This window comes from Adiantum capillus-veneris, chromosome 23 (genome assembly GCF_014529385.1).
Source record: "Adiantum capillus-veneris isolate H3 chromosome 23, ASM1452938v2, whole genome shotgun sequence".
Taxonomy (NCBI): domain Eukaryota; kingdom Viridiplantae; phylum Streptophyta; class Polypodiopsida; order Polypodiales; family Pteridaceae; genus Adiantum; species Adiantum capillus-veneris.
The window spans coordinates 27,206,251-27,231,640 of NC_140953.1; the positions used below are offsets into that span (position 1 = coordinate 27,206,251).

At 47.9% G+C, this 25,390-nt stretch overlaps 1 protein-coding gene across 9 annotated transcripts in view; it reads right to left on the minus strand.

Annotated features, from left to right (window-relative positions):
* LOC147427550 (mitochondrial-processing peptidase subunit alpha-like) overlaps positions 1-22,490 on the minus strand; it is a 208,947-nt gene extending 186,457 nt beyond the window's left edge. For 2 of the 9 annotated variants that reach the window (XM_086496485.1, XM_086496486.1), the window contains exon 1: positions 22,246-22,457. In XM_086496485.1, coding sequence (XP_086352611.1) covers positions 22,246-22,272 — 27 coding nt within the window. In that variant the 5' untranslated portion in view covers positions 22,273-22,457. Of the gene's footprint in view, positions 1-22,245 lie in introns of all 9 variants that reach the window. The other 7 variants (XM_086496487.1, XM_086496481.1, XM_086496484.1 and 4 more) reach the window with 6 other exon arrangements.
* Between the last annotated feature and the right edge of the window lie 2,900 nt (positions 22,491-25,390).

Consider the following 25,390-nt stretch of genomic DNA (forward strand, 5'->3'; position numbering starts at 1 on the left):
TTTGGGACTACTATTGCGGAGTCTAAGTGCTGAAAATAGAAAACGCTAATGCAATGGCTGATTCTGTCGCCGAGAATCTGCAAAACGCTGATGTGGATCTGCAATTGCAAAAACACCAAGCTGATCTTGTATCTGCAAAAGCGCCCTGCTGCAGTAACGGCAAGGCTGGCCTGCTGTAGAAAACGCTGGCTGGTCTTGATGGCTGAAAAACGCTAGGTAATCCTGCTGGGTCTTGCTGAGAAGGTGCATTGCCAAGTGTAGGAACTTCTGCTGCCTCTTCTGCCAGAAAGTGCTAGCGCTAGTTTCCTTATATATTAACTTAGCCAATTTGCCCTACCCAATTTCCCAACAAAGTCACTTATTAATAATAAGTGGAAAATGGATAAAATAGGGAAAATGGGTTCTATGCACTGTAAAATGCTCATGATGGGTATTGACTGTCATGTTGATGATGATACTGTGTGCAACCAGAGGATATGCAACTACTCTAAGTGCCTAGACATGCACGGCCTGTGCCGCACAGGCTCACAAAGGTGCCAGAACACTTCCTAAGCTGACCTGAACCCTGGACCTGAAGTAGCTTGTCCACATGCACATAGGGTTAGATGTGCACGTGACAATTTTTCACCTCCGAAAGTTCAAATAGTGATGTGCCCAATTTTGGTACCCCTTTATGACAAGAAGAAAAATTAATTCTTACAAGCTACCCAATACAACAACTTGGAAAAGAAGAAGGGGATAAAGCATGGTGGCCAAGCGGTGAAGTTCGATACTTTTTCAATCTACAAAGATGCTTCTCAAGCTCTCTCTTGCACACAGCAATCTGATACCCTTTTCTCTACGGCAACTTCTCGGAAGCCTCTAAAGTACGAAAGGCGGCATCTTTTCTGAAAGGGAATGCTCTTGTGTAGTGGTCTACTCTTCAACTTTATAGCAAAGCCAACAAAGTGGAAGAAAGCCAAGAAATTTTTTTCTTCAATGTGATTGACACAACAATACGATACTGATGTGATCATAGCTTGGAACATGCGATGGATAGTTTCTCCATGCACTCACACTCCTTGACTTATGTGACGGATGAACCAGTGTCCAAATCTATGAGAAAGACTCTTCCAAGGAGAAGAAGAAAGGCAAGAAGCAGAAGAAGAAATTAGCAAGGCCTAAATTGACAATAGAGCATGTAGAATACTACAAAGAGGGCAAGTGCGATGGTTTTGGAGAAGTTGGGCATATTCTAGCTAAGCGTCTAAAGAAAGAACCCAAGTAGAAGTTAGACGATAAACCAAAGAATTCTACAGCAGCAGAGGAGCGAGCAAAGAAAGGAAAGATAAAGGCAGGTATTGTTTCGGATTTCGTGGGGTGGACCTTAAACCATGGGAATGAAGTATCAAGCTTTACAGAGCATGGGGTAAAGTACGAGATCAAGAGGCCTTGATATTTTTCGATGGAGGAGCCAAATTCCACTTCATTTCACCAAAATTAGCAGCTGGACTTGGAATTACGCCCGAAGAAATGGGGCCACTGTTAGATGCAACTCTAGCTGCACCAAGGCATGACGCCGGCATTACACCTGTCATTGGCAAACTTCGGTTGCATTGCTAGGGATATTTAGGACATGAGGACTTCCATATGATGCCTCGTGAGGGGTGTGATGTACCTTTAGGGATACCTTGGTGCCACAAAACCCGTGTCGTGGTTGATTATTGGGCAAGAAAGCAACATTGACAAATGAGAAGGATAAAGAGATCATCCTTGATGTAAAGTTAAAGAGCAAGTCCATCCCGCTAATATCAGCTTTGGCATTTCTAAAGTAATGAAATCCGGTCTTCTTGTTTAATTGATTTTCTTGAGAGGTTTGGAAGAGCGTAAAAGTTCAAATTTGTCGCATCTAGACTCAAAAAGCCAAGAATTCACAAGGTCGAGCCGATTGTTTCTTTGAAGGTTTACCTGGGGAGCTAACTCCTGAGAGACCGAAGATCACACGATTGATTTGATTCCTAACAATTTGCCACCAGACTGACCACCTCACAATGTGAGCAAAGCCTACAATGAAGAAATAATGAGCCAAGTGAAACAACTATTGGAAAATGGTCTAACTCAGCCAAGTACCTCACCTTTTTGTTCACTAGTGCTTGTTTTAAACAAAGATGCATCTTGGAGAATGTGCATTGACTACAAGGCTCTCAACAAAATCATCATCAAGACACGGTCCAACACAAGATATGATATACTTGATAGATTGTAGTGTTCTTTGTGTTTCAAATGAATTGATCTGAAAAGTGGCTATCATAAAATCAAGTTCACTCTTGGAGATGTACACAAGACTTCATTCAAGACTTCTTGGAGATGTACACAAGACTTCATTCAAGACATTCTGTGAATTGTACGAGTATTAGGTGATGTCATTCGGCCTTACAAATGCTCCTGCAACATTCGACAGGATGATGGACTGGATTTTCTTGAGCATAGGAAGTTTGTGGACGCCTTTTTTGACAGCATTATTGTATTATCCAAGAATGAAGAACACAAAAAGCATCTCTTACAAGTTTTTGAGGCACAACGGAAACCCAAGTTGATCATCAGCATGAAAAAGAGCAAGTTCTTTCTACCAGAGATACGCTTTTTGGCACACATCGTCTCAACAAAAGGTGTAAAGAAGGATCTAAAAAAAGTTGCTACTATTCGGGATAGAACTAAAGAATGTGCATGATGTTCAAAAGTTGCTACTATTCAAGACAGAACTAAAAGAATGTACATGATGTTCGAAGCTTTGGGTTTGTGCTCATACTACCAAAGATACACTTTTTGGCACACATCGTCTCAACAAAAGGTGTAAAGAAGGATCTAACAAAAGTTGCTACTATTCATGACTAAACTAAAGAATGTGCATGATGTTCGAAAGTTGCTACTATTCGGGACAGAACTAAAAGAATGTGCATGATGTTCGAAGCTTTGGGTTTGTGCTCGTACTACCCGCAGTAATTTGAATGTTTTCATAGTTTGCTTCGCGAGAGATTAGACTCAAGACAATAAAGCAAGCATTGGGCACAAAGTTCTTGTTGCTTATTATAAGAGAAAGAGGCTTATATAGCCATGTATAAGGTGGTGCTACATAAGCAATGAGCAAAGAATGTGATGACCTAATCTATGAGCTATGCCATGCATAGAGGGGTTTCCCATAGACAAAAGCTCGAACTAAGTAAAGGGACTCTAATGGTAAGGTTGTATTCCAACACAATTCTCTCTCTTGGCACGGTTGTACGCATCCATTCTTGAGCAGCAGCTAGGTAAATGGGCAGACAGGGAGGGTATATGCGCAGCCGGGCAGGTAGGGTTCAGGAGAGGTTTTCCTACTCTTCACCACATTCTGACACTCAAAGCCATTACATGGGAGACCAATCTATTGTAGCTTTGTGGACTTCCGCAAAGCATTTGACACAGTGCCTAGAGCTAGATTGATGCGTAGTGTCACCAGCGTGTGACTACTATCTATCCTTTTTGTTGATTTCTTTCTTATTTTTTATTTACTTTCCTTTTTGGAAACACCCCTCGGGAAATCTAACTGCCCTGCATTGCATACCTAGTGTGGAACTGTCCAGAGGGAGTCCAGACCTGAGGGCAAGAGAGCACTAAGGTTGGACAAGGACTATGGTTAGCCAAAGTGGGGTCATTGACTAGCCAAAGTGGAATCCTTTGCTACAGAGGCTACATTTCAGTTTTGGGTGTGGCTGCAGTGTACAAAGGGGGTCAGATGACCTAGAGAGATACAATGGCAGCATCTCCTAAAATTTAGGGAACTGCTGTTTTGGGACCTGAAAATGTGTTTGCGTCATTACCTCCGGAATGACAAGGAGAACATTTTCTTACTCTGCCGTGAAGTCAACTGGGCAACCGGTTGGGAGATTTTTAGGCGGCAACCCCGAAACGGGAAAATGCTTGTAAATGCGCCAAGTGGCACATTCTAGTGCACTTTCCTCATGCAAGAGAAGGTGGCGCTGAATTTGAAGAGCAAAGAGGCTCATTTTCAGATTTTGTCACAGGTTAAGAGCTATGGAGTGCTTGCTTTCCCTCCTATGTACAATGCGTGCCAGGAGTGATGCCCTGCATGCTACGCATTGCCCTCTCTCTCCTCTATGGCAGTATGTTATGCCCCTCTAGTGGGCTTTTCATTTGACCAATGTACAGTTGTGTGGGTTCATGCACGATTGCCGAGGCAAGAGCCTTTTGCACAGGTACTGGATTAGCTAGCGGCTAATCCCCCGCAAATACAGGTGAATTCGGAGAGGTTTCATGCCAGAAATCTCGTCTGATTCAAAGGGCAAGTAGCCCTACAGGTGTGGGAGCTCGAGGACTTGCTACGGATGCGACCGGCACGCGAAAAGGAGCCCGAAACAGTAAATTACAGCCTGCTGTGTATTTTTGCAGGTTTAGGGTTTTGGCCCTAAACGGTCCCTAATACCCCCAAGAGGTTCAGGGACGTGAGGGGACCGCTGTACAGGTGATCTGGCGCATTTTCGGGGCTGAAAACAGAGAATTCAGCGTGCTGCAGATTCTCGCCAGGTTTTGCAAAGTGCCCGTATGCATCGGGAAAGTCGGTCAATGCATGGGAATACTGACTGTGAAGGGTCCTAGTACAGTTATGCTGCCGAAATCGGGCCAGAACAATTGAAATTCAACCAAGTTTGTGCGGGGCAGCTTGTAGGGAACCACAGCGTTTATTCCCTCTTTTAAACAATAAAGAAATACCGAAAGGGGCGCCTTAGTTAGGGGCCAATCTGGTGTCAGTCTTCTCATACAGGTGCATTTTAGCAGCCTGTATCCCTTTCCCCCATGTTGTCTTGAAAGTACAGGCAGAATAGACGACTAATAATGGGTGAAAGCTAAATCAAGGTTTGAAGTAAAGTCTACCGCCCTTTTTGGATTGAACAAGCCGGTTTCATGGTTCCATCGACGGGATTAAATAACTTTTTCCCATAGAAGTGAGCCTTGGTCAGTTTGGGTTTGAAGACACAGGGGATCATAGACCAGACACGAGGAATTGCAATTATGGCTGACAGACCAGATAATGTGACTGAAGAGGTTTCCTCTTCGCAGGGTCAACAGACACATGAAGTGGGTGAGTCTTCAAGACCACCACAGACGGATGATGATATATTCAAGACCCAGGTTGGCTACTGTTGTGACTATGTTCACACAAGTAATGCGAAACCTAAGGTTTTTAGCCTTTCTGCAACCTCCTATTCCGCCTCAGCAAGTTGGGTCACTGGATCATATTCAAAAGCCTGTTAAGGCTCAAGCACAGGTGATTCATACTGCAGAGTCAATGGAAACACCTGTACACTTAACGGAGAACATGCAGTCTTCACAACCTGTGCCTAAGGTGCAAGAACAGGTGGCTCAAATGCCAGTCTTTCAAGCTGTACCAGTTTAGCCCGCCACCTTTCAGCAGCCTATAGCTGGTTCTAATGGGCAGGGAAGCAACCTACAAGCTATGCAACAAGTCTTCCCACCACCTTCAGTACACCCTGGCTATTTTGGAGGTGGATCGGTATTCCAGAGCATGGCTGGTCATGCACCTGGAAATCAGTTTTATACGCCAGGAACAGTGTTCGGGGGTGCTCAAACGATGATGCCTAACCCCATATATGGTGTTACGGGCATGCTACCAGGGTTTCAAAGCACTCAGGGCCAATTTGGGATGCCACAGGCAAATTTTGGTATGGCTGGAATTACAAATCAGCAGCCAAATATGGCATTTCCAGGTCAACTTAATTGCGGTCAGGGAACACAAATGAACCCTAACAGTGTTCCCATGTTTCAGTCACTTCCATATGACAACTTAACGCCGCTGGAGAGGCCAACTCCGTACAAAGAAGGTGGCAAAGGTGTGACTTTCACGACCTTTACAGGGTTTGATGACAGGAAGAAGGCTCTCTCATTCCTCCAGCAGTTTGACAAGGCCTATGCAGGGGGAAACTTTACAGAGGCTTCAAAGGTCCGCAAGGCAACCACTTTCTTGACAGGGAATGCGGGACAATGGTGGACAACTTTATTGCTCCAAGGGCAAGCTCCATCCACATGGATTTATTTCAAGCAGATTTTTGCAGCAGCATGGTTATCTGATGACTTTGAAGCAGATGTCATGACAGAATGGCACCAACTTAATGTTGCTACTTGCAAGAATCTGGATGACTATAATCGGAAGTTTTGGAAAGCTCTACTTCCAGTAACTTCCTATAGGTTTGTGCCACTGACAGAACAGATTGAAAAATACTGTTGTGGCCTACCCAAAGGATTGAGAAAGTACTGTACGAAGACTTAAGTCACTACCTTGACGCAGCTCATCGAGGTAGCAAACACTGGCAATGGTTTGCTCAAGGGAGAAGATTGTGAATTCAATACTGGCGTCAAGGAAGGATAACCAAGAAAAAATCAACGAAGAAGCACGTTCCCAATGAGGCTCCAAAAGGGACTCAGGAGCCAGCCAACGCAGGGAAAGGCAAAGCTTCGGCTGAATCAGAAAAGGGACCAACAAAGAAATGGAAAAGACGTTTTCCTCGCAAGTCGGAAGAGCAAAAGAAGGTCCTGAGGTCAGAGAACAAATGCTTCATCTGTGAGCAGCCTGGCCACATTGCTTACAATTGTCCTACAAAGAAAAGGCCAGCTCATTCTGAAGACAAGGAGGACAGGAAAGGAAAGAAGCCCATGGCTGGTCTAGTGCGAGATATGGTGGGCGATAAGCCAAATTCAAATGCAAGTGAGCTTTGCAGAGCATGGGGAAAGGTCAGGGATCAAACAGTGCTTATCTTCTTTGATCCAGGTGCCAAAGCCAACTTCATTTCCCTAGAATTGGCTTCAAAGTTGGAAATCAGACCTGAAGAGATGGGGTATACAGCAGAGGCAGGTTTGGCATGTCCTGGCCATACAGAGGCTGTGACACTCATCATTGGAAAGTTGCGCCTACATATCCAGTCCTATGTAGATGCTGAAGAATTTTACATCATGCCACTGGACGGATGTGATGTGTTGTTAGGTGTTCCCTGGTTGTTTCGTGTACAGGGAATCATGGATGCCTACAACAAAAAGATCACTGTACAGAGCAGGGGAAAGACTCACATCCTGGATGTAAAGCTTAAAGGGGAGTCTATTCCCACTGTATCAGCTTCTGCTATTACTTCTGTAATGAAAAAGCATCTTTCTGCGTACTTGGTTTTTGCACGTGAAGTGTCAGATTGTGATGAATCAAATTTATCTGTGCTAGATAAAGAAAGGTCAATATTTTTACAACAGTATAGTGACTCTTTTTTTCCGATTCATTACCGTCTCAATTATCGCCAGAGAGACCCGAGGACCATGCGATAGATTTGGTGCCAGGCAGTAGCCCACCAAATAAGCCTCCGTACAAAGGTGTTTAAAGGTCAAGTTTGTCTTGGAGGGGCCTCATAACTATTCTCAGCTAGCACCACCCCGATCTCGTGTTGACGAGGTTGCTCGCTGCTGCTGCACGCTCCCCCCCCCTTGCGCCATCGCTGCCCCTCACCCCCCCTCTCTCTCGCCCTCGCGCTGCCCCAGCCCCCCCCACGCTGCTCCCCCTCGCCCTCGCACTGCCTCCCCCTGCCCCCTCTTGCCCTCGCGCTATTTCCCTCACCCAGCCCAGCTCGCCACCACTGCCCGCCGCCCTCACCCCTAGCTGCCCCCTAGCCCGCCCGCCCCCCCCCCATTCCCTGGCTGTTTTCTCCCTGCCCCCCCCCCCCCCGGCAGCCTTTGTACCCTCGCTCGCCTCTTTATCCTTCCCTCCATTCCCCCCCCCCTGTTCCTCATTGTCCCCAAAGGTTTTCTGCACCTGGCTCTGCAACATTTTTTTTCGGACAAGTGTTCGGCGTACTCGGTTGCAGTTTATCTTCACCGTCCGCTTCTTCGACTCAGCAGTAGACACAGATGGAGGCTCCAGCTCCACCACAGAGGGACTCGCCTGAAGCCCCCTCGCCCGACTCCGCTGAGCCCACCATTCGACTTGCTCTTTCGCCGACAGAGCAAGCGAGCCTTGCCGCAGAGGTAGAGCGCTTGCAGGCGACTTCTGTCATCTGCAAGGTTCTCGGCACCCGTCCTAGCAGAGGAGAGCTGCGAGACCTTCTCCAGGCCCGCCTTCTCGCAGAGGTGGGCAAGATTTTGGATGTCCAAATCCTCGGACGGGGGTACTACCAGATCGAGTTCGAGACTTCCGAGATGGCCTCCAAAGTCATAGCTATGAGTCCACTGGCCATCCGAGCATCACGCGCCCACTTTAGACAGTGGCGACATGGTTTCGACCCGGCTTCAGATGTGCTAGTAGAGGAGGCAGACATCCCCATCTCAGTCTGCTTTCCGGGTTTACGGAGGGAGTACCTTCCACTTCTCTCCAGGATTGGCTCCGCCATCGGGACTGTCCTGGAGACACCTCGTACGGCAGCATCAGTAGCTGCCAAGGCGGCTGGCATCCCTTCAGTTCGAGTTTTGGTCAGAGATACCCACACGCTCCCGAAGGTCATCCTTCTGCCTCGGGTGAGTGGGGGTTGGTTTAGACAGAGTGTGGAGTACTCGGGTCTCCCGAACCAGTGCTTCATTTGCAGACGGATGGGCCACCTAGCGAAGGCCTGTCCACGGAGGAGGTCTCGACCTGCACCTCAGTCTCAGCCCCAGCCTGCCAAGGCTGGGCCGCAGCCACAGCCAGCGGCACAACGCACAGATTCTGAGCCACCCTCCGAGCCTGGGGCTCCAGCGGAGGAGGGGTGGCAGCAGGCCCGTGGCCGTCGACGCCAGGGGCCACAGCGACAACCTGGCACTCGGAGTAGCCCTCAGGTGCCTACTCAGCAACAGTGGGTTCCCACGGGGAACCACTTTGGTCCTCTTGAGCAGGAGGAGCCCCCTACGCCAGCCTCCACTTCCGCTTCACCCTCGCCAGCCACCCCACCTCCAGATTTCCCCTCTTCCTCCTCATCCCCTCCCCCGCCCTCTGCTCCCGCCCACTCCCCACCTCGCCCCCCTGTCTCTGTCGCCCCACCCCGCTTCTCTTCTCCTCCGCCCCCCCCTGCTCCTTCTACCCCTCCTCCTGCTTTAGTACCACCGTCGACTCAGGAGACTAGTCCCTCGCCGGCGGCTAGGAGATCTCTTGGCAGCGCCTTTGCCATGAGTCGCCTAGCGAGAGAGGGTCAGTCATTCTTGCTGCCCCCTCTGCAGATTCAGACATCTTCCCTTGCAGCTATCCCTCGTGGTCTGACGAGCATTGACCTCCGACGCCGCTGGGATTTCTTTGATTACGGATTCACTCGCTTTCTCGGCGATTCCGCAGTAGACCACGAGGCAGCCTGCTTCAAGGTCCACGCTCTGTTCCTCGCCGCTAGGGGACGGAGGCCTCGACTCAGTGGTGGGATGGTTGCATACACAGGTTCTCGAGTTCTCTCACCACATGGGAGAACTTGGAGTTACAGATTTGCTGCAGACTTTGTGGCCACTGGCCAAGTTTGCGGTGACACCCCCAGACTCAGCAAGATGTAGGCACATTGTGGTGTACTTTTTTGCTGATACGCAGTGTTTGCCTTGCTATGTATACATTCATGAGGACTCCTGGTCAGAGGAGGTTGCTTTACGCACGGCTCGCTCTGCTTGGGCTTGGGCCAGGCACTCACTACAGGCTCACCTATCTAGAGGACGCTCGGATGCGGATTACTCCCCATTCAAGCCTGCCTCGAAGATAGCCCGTCTTGCTGCTGCAGCAGCATCTGTTCTCTCTCGCTCCCCATGAGGATCGTCTCGTGGAACGTGCAGGGATTAGGTGGGCCCCAGTTTCAGCGACAGCGGGGCCGATTGCGTCAGGAGCTTCAGCGTTGCCTTGTGGGAGGAGAGATTGATCTCCTTATGCTTCAGGAGCACCATTTGTCTGAGAGCCGCATTCGGCGATGTGGTCAGATTTTGCGTGGACGTTATGATACCTTTTGGTCAGCTGCTTTTGGACCTGGAGGCATCCAGGGTGGGGTATGTATGACTATTGCGGACTCATTGCAGCAGGCCATTGTGGGCAGAGGGATTATTGTGCCAGGCAGGGCTCAGTGGATTACTTTGCAGGTTCAGGGTGGCCTTGTGGGCTTCCTGAACATCTATGCGCCCAATGTGGCGAGTGCTCGTGCAGAGTTTTGGTCACATATTGTTGAGTCTTTGCCACAGGTTGACCATTGGTGTGTAGGAGGGGACTTCAACATGTTGGAGGACCCTTCTGACAGGATCGGAGGCAGCCATGCTACTGTGCATGGAGTCGAGTTAGCAGCTTGGGAGAGGTTGTGTATGACTCTGAGGGTCTCGGATACATGGCAGCATTCTGGCTTTGTGAGGCCTCCAGAGAGTCTTGCCTTCTCTAGATCGGACCGCAGAGTGGGAGGAGTGAATCTAACGCGGATAGATCGCTTCTACACTAGTGACCACTTCAGTGACTTGGGGGGATCAGCGGGCATCCTGGCAGGGACATCCTTCTCGGACCATGCACTAGTGATCCTCACAGTGGCAGACAGGCAGAGGAGTGGGAGCACGATGCTTCGCATCCCAAAGCGGGTCTTGTTGGACTCAGCACTCAGAGAGAGGGTAGAGGCTCTCTGGACAGAGGGCATGGACAGCCAGGCTCTACCTGCAGACAGAGTGGCCTTAGGCCTAGCTCAGTTTAGCCACTTTTTTCTCCAGGAGTCTCTGGCTCGACGGGCTGCAGCGAGAGAGGAGCAGCGTCTCAAACGAGGCATTGCTTCACTACAGAGGATGCAGGAGCAGCATCCAGACAGTCCCTGGTTGGAGGAGCAGTTACAACAGGCTCGACAGGAGCTTGCTTGCACAAAGGAGAGGCACCATGAGTTTGCCTTTCACCGACAGGCATCTCAGTGGACTCAGGTGGGTGACAGAGTGACAGGTGCCTTTTTTGAGGCAGTGGGACCTCGGCACTCGCATGCCAAGGTCAATCAGCTGAGGAGACCCGATGGGTCAGTTGTTTGTGAGCCTGAGGATATGCGTGCAGTTGCTACTGACTTTTACCGTGAGCTACTGTCGGCTGAGCCCCAGTCAGAGAGACAAGATGCATGCAGGGAGCAGGTTTGGGCGCAGATGCCTTATCTTCTGACTAAGGAGATGCGCCAGAGGCTAGAGATACCTCTTCAGCTTGAGGAGCTGCACACGGCTCTTAGGGCCCTCCCGCGTGGTAGCTGTCCAGGTGAGGATGGGCTGACTCCCAGCTTTTTCTTGGAGTACTGGGACCTGCTTGGCCCAGATCTGTGTAGTGCCTTTCAGTACATTCTACACACCGGAATGATGCCGGATAGCATGAGTGAGGGCCTGATTTACCTCATCCCAAAGGAGGGTGGCTCCTTGGATGAGATTCGACAGTGGCGCCCCATCACCATCCTCAACTCAGCCTACAAAATTCTTGCCAAGGCTCTGAGTTTGAGGATTCAGCCACTTTTGGAGAGCCTTATACATGGGACTCAGACAGGTTTTGTCAAGGAACGCAGTATCCTTGACAACATCTTCACTTTCTGGGAGGCTTCTGCCCTGGCACGTCTCCGTGGGGAGGACCTTGTGATTCTTCTTCTCGATTTTGAGAAGGCATACGACAGAGTTGACTGGGACTTTCTAGAGGGCACGTTTCGCAGGATGGGCTTCTCGGATGCTTGGATCAGAGGGGTGTCAGCTTTGTACAGACAAGCTCACAGTCACGTGCTTTTGGCAGGAGGTAGAGGTGAGCGCTTCATGCTCACACGATCGGTAAGACAGGGTTGTCTTCTTGCCCCCTTTCTCTTTCTGCTCTATGCTGAGGCGATGAGCAGATTTTTGGTGTCACAGCAGGTTGGTTTGAGGGGCTTAGCACTCCCTATACGGGGAGATAAGCTTCTGGACGCTGAATTTGCCGACGACTCAGCCTTGTACTTAGAGGGCCAGGAGGCCAATTTACACAGATGTGGGCAGGCTTTGGAGACCTTCTGCTGTGCATCGGGCGCACTGATCAACTGGAGAAAGACAGTGGCTTTCTCGGTTGGCAGTGCTCCTGTGCCAGATTGGATGCCTGGAGAGGGTTTCAGGTGGATTCCTCCAGGGATTGCAGTTCGGTACTTGGGTTGTCAGGTTGGTTTGGATTTGTCCCCCGAGCAGCAGATTGCTCCTCTTCTCCTGTCCATCAGGAGAAAGCTGTTACATTGGAGCTCAGCACGACTTTCGCTGGCTGGTAGAGTAGTAGTTGCCAACCAGGTGTTGTTGGCGACTATGTGGTACATCACTTCTTGCTAGATCTTCTCGAGTTCTTGTATCAGCCAGGTAGAGAGGCTGATCAGAAACTTCCTTTGGTCAGGTCGCGACACTCAGATTGCCCGAGCCAAGGTGGCTTGGTCGGTCATCACACTTCCTTGTTCTCAGGGAGGGCTTGGGATCATTGATCCAGCACAGTAGAGCAGAGCCCTTCTTGGGAAGTTCGTCGTCAGAGGACTTCTTCCAGGCGAGGAGCCCTAGAAGGAGTTCTTGCTGCAGAGGCTTCGTGCCAGGGTGCCTCAGTCAGGGAGCCCTTGGCAACCTTCGACCAGATGGATCTTTACAGAGTTGCGCCGAGTTGGTTTGAGCAGGAGACTGGAGGACCGATTCGCTGTGAGTTTGCTTCGTTCTTGGGAGCTCTTACGGCGTGGCCTAGAGCAGAGATAGCCGACGTGCACGGAGGAGCGCCTACGGCAGCCCCTCGTCTGGAACCCCATGGTTAGCACTCAGAGAGGCCACTTGGTTGGGAGTAGGCCTCATGTTTCTTGGGGTCCCATGGCAGCAGGTCCAGCGCGCTCTCTAGGTGACTGGCTAGAGTTCACAGGTTTGTCAGAGGAGGTGCAGGCTGTCCAGCTACAGGGCATGAGAGGGGTTCAGAGCATGTGTAAGGACATCTCAGAGTCAGTTCCAGCTGAGTGGCTCACGCCTCTCGAGCCAGTAGCACCCCAGTGGATGGGAGCCTTCACACGACTGGAGGTTCTCATTTCAGTCAGGGCTTTCTCAGAGACTGTCCCAGCCCTGTTCTTCGAGCCTCAGGGTGGGGGACGATTACAGCGAGTTGCAGTAGAGGCCCAGCAGGTAGCAGAGTGCTGTTTCCAGAGGATCCGAGTTGTGGGCATCTGTGGGAGGACTTGCGTCATAGACCCTGACCCAGCAGCTCTTGAGAAAGGACACTGGAGGCTATGGGCTTGGGAGTGTTGTCCATTGGCACGAGTACAGTGGGATCCTGGTGAGTGGCTATGGAGGGACCCCTTCTCTTCTGCAGACCGCCCAGGAGTCCCTTTCTTTCAGTACACTATTCGGCTTGGACGTCATATACTTGCAGCACAGAGAGAGGCCCGCCCCGCTGCAGCACGTCATTGGCAGGAGGAGGGCCTCACAATCGAGTTCTTGGCAGCTTTTTGGCAGAGGCTGTGGGACTCCAGACAACCGAGGCGCGTCACTTTGTTCCAGTGGTTGGTTGCACACAGAGCCACAGCAGTAGGGAGCTGGCTTGTGCATAGTGGTCTCTCGGCCGCATGTATAGCCTGTGACCAATTGGTGGAGAGTTAGAGTCACTGTCTTTGGGACTGTCCCTCGGCCCAGCAGGTGTGGCTACGAGTTCTTCGGCTGATGCCTGCCCTCTCCACGGCTCGGCAGTACACTTGGGGGGCAACGGCTTGGTCCACCCTCACGGGCCCGGCACTTCAGTTTGAGCTATCTTCCACCAACAGGATGATAGTGATACAGGGGGGGCGACCTACACTCCAGCCTGCTACAGATCTTACTCCACAGAAGTGGTGCAGTGAGAGAGAGGAGTGTTGGGAGCTCATCAGCGGCCTAGCTCTCTGGTTCATCTGGCGGGCCCGCTGTTTCCGCATCTTTGAGGCTCGCCCTGTGCCACCAGCAGAGACTGTTCGTGACTTTTGGCTAGCGCTGATCCATACTCTCAGAGGACAGCTTGAGGGACTACAGGGCAACTCCGACCGCATGCGGGAGCGCCGCGAGGCTTTCCTTCGACTCTGGCGTCCTGGGCCTTTCTACATCATGGTCCAGGGGGTGCTCAGATGGCACTACTGTCCACCTGTGTGGCTCTTCCCTCCTCCCATCTCTTGATTTAGCCCCATTGTATATATGTTGTTTTTTCATTGGGAGAGTCTCCCCACCATGCTTGTTGTAGCCCTCTCCTATAGAGGTGGATGTAGCCCTATGGGCAGTTTTCATTAACTAATCGAAGGATCTTTTTCTCGGAAATAAAAAAATAAGCCTCCGTACAAGGTTAGTGCGGCTCAGCAGAAAGAGATAATGGGCCAAGTATAGGAGCTGTTAGAAAAGGGCTGAATCAGCCCAGTTCATCTCCATTCTGTTCTCCAGTGTTGGTGCAGAAAAAGGATGGCTCATGGCATATGTGCATCGACTACCATGCACTGAACAAGAATACCATCAAGAATAGGTTCCCTATACCTAGAATTGATGATATTCTGGACAAATTAGAAGGAACAGCTATGTTTAGCAGGATAGATCTAAAGAGTGGGTACCATCAGATCCGCATTAGATCAGAGGATGTGCACAAGACTGCTTTTAGAACAACGTTTGGCCTTTACGAATTTTTAGTGATGCCCTTTGGTCTCACAAATGCTCCTGCTACGTTCAATAGGATGATGGACGGAATTTTCCGTCCACACCAGCAGTTTGTTGGTACATTCTTTGATGACATGATAGTCTACTCAAAGAATGAAGAGGAGCATAGACATCACTTGGCCATTGTGTTCAAAGAGCTACGCAGTCATAGGTTGCTCATCAATGCAAAGAAAAGTGAATTTTTTCTGGAAGAGATCCACTTTTTGGGACACATTGTCTCAAAGGATGATGTCAGAATGGATCCTGCAAAAGTTGAAGCGATCAAGTCATGGCCAGATTTGAAGACAGTGCATGATGTCCGAAGTTTCTTGGGACTATGCTCCTATTACAGAAGGTTTATCCGAAATTTCGTTGAGATTGCTTCACCTTTACATGCTCTTCAAAAGAAGGCAGTCACCTTTAGATGGACACAGAAAGAGATTTCAGTTTTTAATCTCTTAAAGGAAAAGATGACTTCAGATCCAATCATTATGTTGCCAGATCTTAGGAAGTCATTTGTGCTCCAGTGTGACGCCTGTGGTAGTAGCATTGGTGCAGTGCTAATGCAAGATGGCAGGGTAGTAGCCTATGAGAGCAGAATTTTGCAAGGGCCAGAGATGACCATGCAGGTCTATGAGAAAGAGTTACTGGCTGTGATTCATGCGCTCTTAAGTTGGAAACACTACCTGCTAGGTGCAGACTTCGTTGTCCAAACGGACCATCAGACCTTGCGATACTTCTTGACACAGACAAAGTTATCTGAGAAGCATATGCGATGGGCAAATATCTTGTCCATGTTCCATTTTCAGATTGTGCATGTGGAAGGCAAGAAGAACGTTGTGGCTGATGCCTTGTCAAGGAAGCCACAAATTTCAACTGTGTCAATTTCTTATCATCATGAACTTGATGATATGAGGGAACAGTATGCAAATGATGAAGATTTTGCAAGGGTCTTCGAGCAGCTAATGGATGGACGTCATGAACACTATCTTCTTAAAGACGGGTTCATGATGCATGGCAAATTGTGTGTCACAAAGCCATTGCGACGCAAAGTTATGGAAGAAAGCCATGTCCCACCGTATGCAGGGCATCGTGGTATCGATGCTACAGTTAAAGCGGTTGAGACATTCTTCTATTGGCCTACATTGAGAAGGGATGTGGATGCCTTTGTGCGAGAATGCCTAATTTGCCAGAAGGTCAAGTTTGACAGGCAAAAGGCACCAGGGTTATTGCAACCACTACCTATTCCAGATAAACCATGGGAAAGTATTGCTATGGATTTTATCTTTGATCTTCCGAGAACGCAGACAGGAAACGATGGTATTTGGACCATTATTTGCAGATTCAGCAAGCAAGCTCATTTTATTCCCGTCAGGAAGAAGATAAAGCCAGATCAGATGGCACGCTTGTTTATGAGCAATATTTTCAAGTATCATGGCATGCCACAGTCGATTGTTAGCGACCGTGATCGATGCATGACAAGTTTGTTCTGGAGAGGCTTGTTTGAGAATATGGGCACCACGCTCAAATTCTCTTCGTCATTTCATCCTCAAACAGATGGGCAGTCAGAAGAGGCAAATTCTACTGTCCTAGATCTGTTGAAGTGTTATGTGTCAGAGCATAAAGGAAAGTGGGAGCAGTATTTGCCATTGGTGGAGTATGCATACAATAATACAGTGCATTCATCAACTGGCAAGGCACCTTTTGAAATAGTTGAAGGTGGCAAGAAAGTTCCTCCCATACTGCATACAAAGGACAAGATATTTGAAGCAGATAAGTATGTTCAGGACATGGATGAAATCTACAAGAAGGTCAAAGTGGCCTTGGAAAAGACTCAGGCAAAGCAAAAGAAAGCAGCTGATCGTCACCGTCGTGAAGTGGTATTTTCACTTGGTGATTGGGTGCTTTTACGCTTTGAAAAGGCAAGATTAAAGAAGATGAAGGGCAAGGAAAGACTGTTTCCAAAGCTCAGCATGCGTTACTATGGGCCTTTTCAAGTGTGCGACATAATCAGTGATGTTGCATATAGGCTGAAATTGCCTGACAGTTGGACGATTCACAATGCGTTTCATGTGAGTCTTCTCAGACCCTATGTGGGTGATGTGCCAGAGGATATGCCAACTGAAGATCAGCCGGAAGTCGAGGAACTTGACGAGATCTTGGTCCCCGAACAGATTTTGGCACACAAAGAAAGGAAAGTGAAAGGTAAGGTTGCTAGGCGTTACTTGGTAAAGTTCAGAAACTATCCACCAATGGATGCTAAGTGGATGGAAGAAGGTGAACTTGCAAAGTCACCAACTGTGTTATCACTTTACCTTGAAGCCTTCAATTTGCAACCTACCTTGACCCCTTGAGTTTCAAAGCTACATGGATTGTCACTGTGACAATGTCTTTTGAAACAAATGATGTACATGGTATTTAAAGTGAGCTCAAATGAAATACTTGTTACATGAATGTTAGAGCTGTACAGATTGTCAGTTTGGCAATTGCTCTTATGGAATGTCCAAAATTTTGGTTAGTGCTATAGAAGTGAGTATTTCTTGTCAGTTTGTCAAGGATACAGTAATTGCTTCTATTAAAGGGTACATGTGTAACTGCATTCTTAAACTGTCGGTTTGGGTATGCTCGAAAGTGTTACTGGGCCCAACGTGTACTATAAGACAATGGCAAAATGTGTGGCTATCATTTTGTCATTAGAAAGTTAGTGACTCAAAGCAATGGCAGAGTGCGAAGCTACCACTATGTCATTGGGACAGGGTTCACACGCAAGCAATACATGTGTCGACGAGGTGTTGAATACACCAGGGTTGACAATGAGCATGTATGTGTCGTACATGTGTCGACAGGTGTTGAATACATCAGTGTTGACTGTGAGCATGTACAACATAGATGTAAACGAGGACGTTTGAGATTTCAAGGGGGGGGTATGTCACCAGCGTGTGACTACTATCTATCCTTTTTGTTGATTTCTTTCTTATTTTTTATTTACTTTCCTTTTTGGAAACACCCGTCGGGAAATCTAACTCCCCTGCATTGCATAGCTAGTGTGGAACTGTCCAGAGGGAGTCCAGGCTTGAGGGCAAGAGAGCACTAAGGTTGGACAAGGACTATGGTTAGCCAAAGTGGGGTCATTGACTAGCCAAAGTGGAATCCTTTGCTACAGAGGCTACATTTCAGTTTTGGGTGTGGTTGCAGTGTACAAAGGGGGTCAGATGACCTAGAAAGATACAATGGCAACATCTCCTAAAATTTAGGGAACTGCTATTTTGGGACCTGAAAATGTGTTTGCGTCATAACCTCCGAAATGACAAGGAGAACATTTTCTTACTCTGTCGTGAAGTCAACTGGGCAACCGGTTGGGAGATTTTTAGGCGGCAACCCCGAAACGGGAAAATGCTTGTAAATGCGCCAAGTGGCACATTCTAGTGCACTTTCCTCATGCAAGAGAAGGTGGCGCTGAATTTGAAGAGCAAAGAGGCTCATTTTCAGATTTTGTCACAGGTTAAGAGCTATGGAGTGCTTGCTTTCCCTCCTATGTACAGTGCGTGCCAGGAGTGATGCCCTGCATGCTATGCACTGCCCTCTCTCTCCTCTATGGCAGTATGTTATGCCCCTCTAGTGGGCTTTTCAATTGACCAATGTACAGTTGTGTGGGTTCATGCGCGATTGCCGAGGCAAGAGCCTCTTGCACAGGTACTGGATTAGCTAGCGGCTAATCCCCCGCAGATACAGGTGAATTCGGAGAGATTTCACGCCAGAAATCTCGTCCGATTCAAAGGGCAAGTAGCCCTACAGGTGCGCGAGCTCGAGGACTTGCTACGGATGCGACCGGCACGCGAAAAAGAGCCCGAAACAGTAAATTACAGCCTGCTGTGTATTTTGCAGGTTTAGGGTTTTGGCCCTAAACGGTCCCTAATACCCCCAAGAGGTTCGGGGACGCGAGGGGACCGCTGTACAGCTGATCTGGTGCATTTTCGGGGCTGAAAACAGAGAATTCAGCGTGCTGCAGATTCTCGCCAAGTTTTGCAAAGTGCCCGTATGCGTCGGGAAAGTCAGTCAATGCGTGGGAATACTGACTGTGAAGGGTCCAAGTACAGTTATGCTGCCGAAATCGGGCCGGAACAGTTGAAATTCAGCCAAGTTTATGCGGGGCAGCTTGTAGGGAACCACAGCGTTTATTCCCTCTTTTAAACAATAAAGAAATACCGAAAGGGGCGCCTAAGTTAGGGGCCAATCTGGTGTCGGTCTTCTCATACAGGTGCATTTTAGCAGCCTGTATCCCTTTCCCCCGTGTTGTGTCTTGAAAGTACAGGCAGAATAGACGACTAATAATGGGTGAAAGCTAAATCAAGGTTTGAAGTAAAGTCTACCGCCCTTTTTGGATTGAACAGGCCGGTTTCACGTAGACTACAGAAGATAGGAGTACCCACAGAGCTGATTTGGGGGATTATGGCATTATACAGGTCAGTAATGGGGCATGTACACACTCCAGAGGGGTTATCTACATTAGTTCACTCCACAATCGGGGTGAAGCAGGGCTGCCCACTCTCTCCTACTCTGTTTGGTATGTATGTGGATAAGGTTTCTGACTATATTGAGAGAGGGTCATAGAGGTGCACAGTTGGCAAGGACATGGATTCCACTATTGTTATATGCTGATAATATTGTGTTGATCTCCGACTCTCCGGAGGGGATGCAATGTCACTTGGATGCTTTGCATAGGTTTGCCCACGACAATGGTTTGTCTGTCAACCTTGGTAAAACCAAGGTTATGGTGTTTAACACCACCCCATAGTGGACTAGGAGATCAGCACCCGCATTCACATACGGCCATGAGACAGTGGAGTATACAGATGCTTACACCTACCTTGGGGTGGTCTTTAGTGGACCAGCATTTTCATTGAGAGCAGCAGACACTAGACTGACCAGAGCACATGCCGCATTGGGTGGATTGGAGAGGATGTGTTCACAGATTCAGTTTCAGGAGCCTCAGTGGCTTTTTGACACTCTGGTGGCTTCCACATTGCTCTATGGAGTTCAGATATGGGGACCTTCATTGGACCATCACGAGAGGTCGGGTTGTCACAAACTGCTGACATGTCAAGTCACTAAAGAACGGAGCCAACCTTCAGATCACGGCCGAGAGGCCTAAAACCTAAGAAGCAGAAGCAATAGAAGAAGAAGAAGCGGAAGAAGTTCCCACCAACTTATGGGACCCCGTCCGATGGGGCCCAAGTGACATAAAGGCATTAAAATAAAGTTGGACCCTCACACACACAAAAGACAGAGTAATCAGCTAATGATGTGGCAGAGAAGTACGGATTCCGGGTTTTGCGCTGGCCTGCTAACGTGGCAGATTGTATGGATTTCCGGATTTTGCGTTGGGCTGCTGACATGGCAGAGCTGTACAGATTTCAGCTTTTGTGCTGGCAGCTTTTGGGCATCTGCTTTTGGGCCAGCTTCTTTTGAGTTTGAAAGCTTTTCATATGAACTGCTTTTCATAAACCAAGGGCATTTAAATATGTGCTTCCTGGAAAAGGTGTAGAGGATGGAGTATCGGCATTGTACTCAGTTCAAGTAATATAAAGAAATATAGAAAGGGCCGCCAAGGTTTGGGGCCACTACTCTCTGGGGTGGAATTCCGCCACTCTGTCGCTATTGGCACATGGTGACCGTCTTGTGACACGGGTCGCACTGATGGATGGGGAGACATGGAGAAGCCTCTAGCCTCTATGATCTCGCGCCTTGTTAGTGCCAAGGCTTCAGTACCACATGACATTATTCGAGCAAAGCTAGCTGCCTCCCCACTAGTGGTTGAGGCGCTTACCAGATCAGTCTCCGTTATACACCGCTTGTGGGACCTCCCCAAAGATAGATATGTTCGCCTAGCACTTGAGTCCTCTCGACAATTAGCTATGCAGGGAGATACAACATGCTGGTATGGGGAGATGACCAAAATTACATGGAACGAGAACGGGGGGCTCTGGAACATTTCCAAAACGGGGGGGCCTCAGGGTGGCGGAACAGGAATGGAGGCCGGAATGGTAGCCTTAAGGGAGAGAGAGAGGGAGAGGGAGAGGGTAAGGTAGAGAGCTTGAGAGAGAGGGTTTAAAGCCCTTCTTTATATAGGAGAGGATGGAAATAACACCCCCCCCCTCAAAGTTCAAAAGACATGTCCCAAACAATCATATTTTTAAACTTTGGCGTTCCAGATTCTATCGTTCCGTGTCCCATTCCGGTTGCCGTTCAGTTTATACCTGGGAAGGAAACGTAGTTCATTCCCGTTCCCGTTTCGAGGAGGCGTCGGGCTTGGGAACACGTTCCGTAAATGGGAGGGCCCCGTTCCGCCCGTTCCTTGTTACTCTGGAGATGACATCATGGTTTTAGGTACATTGGTTCAGCATGGACAAATTGCCCCCCTTCCAGTAATCATTGGATACACCCTCTCTGACTCTTACACAATCCGAAATCACTAGGCTCATCCGCCATGACCTGACTCAGCTGGATACTAGGAGAACTTGGATACAACCAGCACAAGAGTTAGGCACGAAGATGGCTTTCTATAGAGAGCATCTTCTCCAGCTTACTAAGGATGGTTTTGTGACAAGGCCCAGATACATGGACACCCACTTATCTCATGGGATACAATGTGCTATTGCCAGATACGCACATCTTCACACCAACTTTGGATCGAAACTGGTAAATATAGTGGAGTGAGGCCAAGACATGTCCCCTATGTCACATGGAGCCTGAGTCAGAGTTGCACTACACATGCCACTACCCCGTTTACTATGAGATACGAGGCCGCTTTCACTACCTGTTCAGAGAGGGATTTGGACCTCTCTCTAGAGTCATGGGGTATGAGGACCAGGGATGTCTAGGTCTGTTTTTGCTCGAGCTGCACAGACACAGAGAGAGCCTGATGAGAGAAGAGGCTAGCCAATCTCAGAGGCGGATCACAGACTTCCTTAGAGCGGACACTGGGCAACCGGAGGAGCAACTACCACAACGGAGCTCACATTCTCCTCACACCAGAGGCACGTTGATCAATCGAGCGACCAAGCTAGGGAGATCCAGACACCCACGACTACAAAGGACTACACAGCATCGATGGAGGTTGCATCAAAAGATTCGGATCACTTTGGCTCCACATGCACGACGCCCGGTTAGACTACTAACCATGGAGAAGATTGATGAGATCCACTTGCATCCGATGATGGATCTCTTGTGATTTAGCTCTTTTAAGGATTGTACACCCTGCTCATCTTCTATCAACCTTTGTATCAACTCTCACCCATTATATCCCCACACGCACACCAATCACTACTTTCAACCCCCTAAGCAGTTCACCCGGCTGCTTAGTTCACATCTAGCAGTTAAGATTTTAGTTTTTCACTTTATTTCATTTTATTTTTGTATCCAGACCCAGTAGAACTTTATGCTAGGTCCAAAATATGAAAAGCTAGCGTCCATAAGAATTGTGTGAGGTGACTTACACAGGAATGTGTATAAATTCTACTTGAATCATGATTTCACAACGAGTGAAGACACGCGTACAAAACGACACAGACATGAGGGCACGACAACACGACAAACATCAGAGTAATTGGGAACCTGCAGCGTCTGCCGTGAGATAGCCATGGCGATTTCACTCTTGTTGGCTAAAAAGCGGCTACAAATTTGAAATGGATGTGGCGGACTCCTCTCGGGATCAAGTGGCAGGCATGGGGGGATTGTGGGCCGTAGATCTGGCTAACATTCTCGAATAAAAAGTAATCTAGGGTACCCATGTTTCAAACGGGTATCCCCTTTTGAGAGTGTGGGGTTTAAACCTGTGACTTCACTCATGAAAGGCGCATGCCCTAACCACTTCATCATGTGCGTATTCTGAAGCATGGGGGCCCTAATTTACTTAAAACATGTATGCAAAGCGACGACAGCCGAAAGTAATTTAAGGTACCATAGATTACAAAAATGTAATCTAGGGTATCCTAAATTACTTTCGACGCCGCCACCCAAATCTACGGCCCACAATCCCCCCACCATAGATCCCACCCTTCCAAGCCCGTGCCACTTAGTCCCGAGAACGAACTCCTATGACTATGGGGAAATGTTACGATTGTACTTGAGAACTCGATAAATGATAGAAAGCTTGAAAATTTTGAAAAAATACAGTAAAATTTCATGGAGATAGCTCATATTCTCAACATTATCTCTTCGAATAAATTTGTCGTATCTAATACGCATACCAAGACAATGATTAGCAAGGCTAAAAAATATAACAAAATTTCATAGAAATAGCTCATATTCTCAACATTATCTCTTTGGATAAATTTGTCACCTCTAATACGCGTATCAAGAAAGTGATTAGCTTCTCTTAAATCTTTCATAGCAAAAGTCTCATTCAACATTTGCTTTAAATTGGCAATCTTGTGAGACTTGGAGTTGATGAGCGAACTTTTCTTCCTCCAAAATGCTCTAGGAAGACACCTCATGGGGAATACTTTTGGCCATGCTACACATGCCTTAGGTCACCTAGGATGCCCAGTAGAGACAAGAGGAAAGTTTCATGAGTACAACACATCATTCTTCCATGGAAAGGTTCACAAAGAAGGTCGCGATCATAGGCTGAAGCCCATTCCCAACAACCCTCTGCTTGGGCTTAGGGCTAAGACAGACACGCTCATTCATTCATATGCCACATAGGCTCTATGCCACTCAAGCTCTATGCCATAAAAGGCTTATCATTCATTCATTCAATCATGTGTCACAAAGGCTCTAAGAAACCTCCCCTTGAATGGGAGATTCATCATTCTTCATGGTTGTGTCTTCAGCTCCTTCATCTTTGTCTGATTCTTCTTCCTCTGGTACTTTGTCTTCATTTTTCATGTCCTTGATGTGCTTGGTCATATGTTATTTGATTCTTGGCCAGTTCTTCCATCACATTAGGTTCAAATACTGGAGGTAAATCAGGTGCAAAAGCGTTGGATGAAAATTCTTCTTGAATTATCCCAAATTCAAGAACCAATTGCCGATATTCTTTCATTAATGGCCATGGGATACTAGTAGATGGGGGTTTATGTGGTTGCTTAGGATCCCAAAGTCCCATTCTTCTTTCACCTTTAATTTGTGTCTCATGTGAATTCGATAATAATCCCTAATGGTGAGGGACTTGCCAATGGAAATGGTGGAGCCTTCAGTTGAGCTCACGCTTGAAGAAATCATAGTGCTTGAAGGATGCTCCTCTCCTTAAAGACTCTCTAGGATAGTGTGTAATCCTTTTACAACAGCATTATCAATACATCATCTCCAAAGTTGAGGATCAATACATACATTTCAAAATTATTGTGCTTAAGATGCAATGCAAAATGGGAAGGGGAGAGAGAGAGAGAGAGAGAGAGAGAGAGAGAGAGAGAGAGAGAGAGAGAGAGATTTTCCTCTATGTGAAGCTCCTCTTAATCGTCGGTAAAGCCCCTCTTCACAATAGGAAGTAGAGTAGTGCCCTTTGCTTTGCTTTGAAAGAAGGCCTTTGAATCCTCGTAAGTCGCTTGAAGCTTTGATGAAGAGAATCTAAGGATCTTTGAAGTGTTGCTTTAAAAAAACTTTGAGCTCAGAGCTGTGGGTGGGAATGCCTCTCCTTGGCAGGTTGAGTGCTCTGCAAGTGTGGCCGCCACAGGAAGAGGGGCTTATGGAGCCGGATCTAGAGGTCTTTTGCACTGGCGTGGGAATGGGGGCTTACGGAGCCGACCCGCTTGTAGGGGAGGGTTGAGACACGGTTGGCATCCACCCGTGCTCCAAACAATTTGTGTGGGATTCTCAGCAAGAGGACCCGATTGAGTATAGAGCCCGATTGCATGCGACTTTTTGCGTTTGCTCAAGCCCCTCCCTCAAAAATAGGATGCGGTTTTGACCCCACAACTTCACACCACCACCAATATTAGGATGTTCACACTAGACCACGCTGCTAAGTCTGTCTACTTGTCAAAAAAGCAGGCTATGCAAAATTTGAGCTTACTGCAGCAGTTTGACTGAGAGCAAGTTGATCAAATGTATCCCAAAATGAGCATGGATTGGCTCATTTGAGGGCTACGCTTGAGGGGCTCGACACACACACATCAGTCTAGCAGAGATTTAGGACCATAAGGATTTCAAATTTGAAGCACAAAAGAGAGGTTTAAAACTCACACACACACGCGTGCACACACACATATACACGTAAATGAACTAACAATGCGATGAAGCACTAAATGCAATGCAAGGAATTGTAAGTTATGACCATATCAAGCAATGGAGAAAGAGTATGCTCGAATGGTTTATCTTAGAAGATGTTAATGCAAGAATGCTCGAGATCTAAAAGGGAAGTGATTAATTAGGCCTAGGTTTTGAATTGTCGCCTCCGATACCACTTGATGGGCTTGGAGATGGCTATGGAGGGTGAGTGTGAGAGCCATTCATGGCTGAGGCATGGTGTTAATTAACGCTTAAATCATACAATAATTGCACAATAGAATTGGAACATAGTGTAGATACAAAATGCTTAGTTTATTGTTGAAAATGACTACAAAGAGGCTCTTTATATAAAGCTAGGCTAGGTGTCTTCTATGACATCATTGATGACCTCATACAAAGATTCCAAATCATCCAAGACCACTTGCAAACTCGTATCCTCACTTTTAGGGGGGTTTTCTAGACTCATAGCTCCTCCAATCTGCTTTTACTATGTTTAGGAAGACACCTTATGGGGTATACTATGACTTGG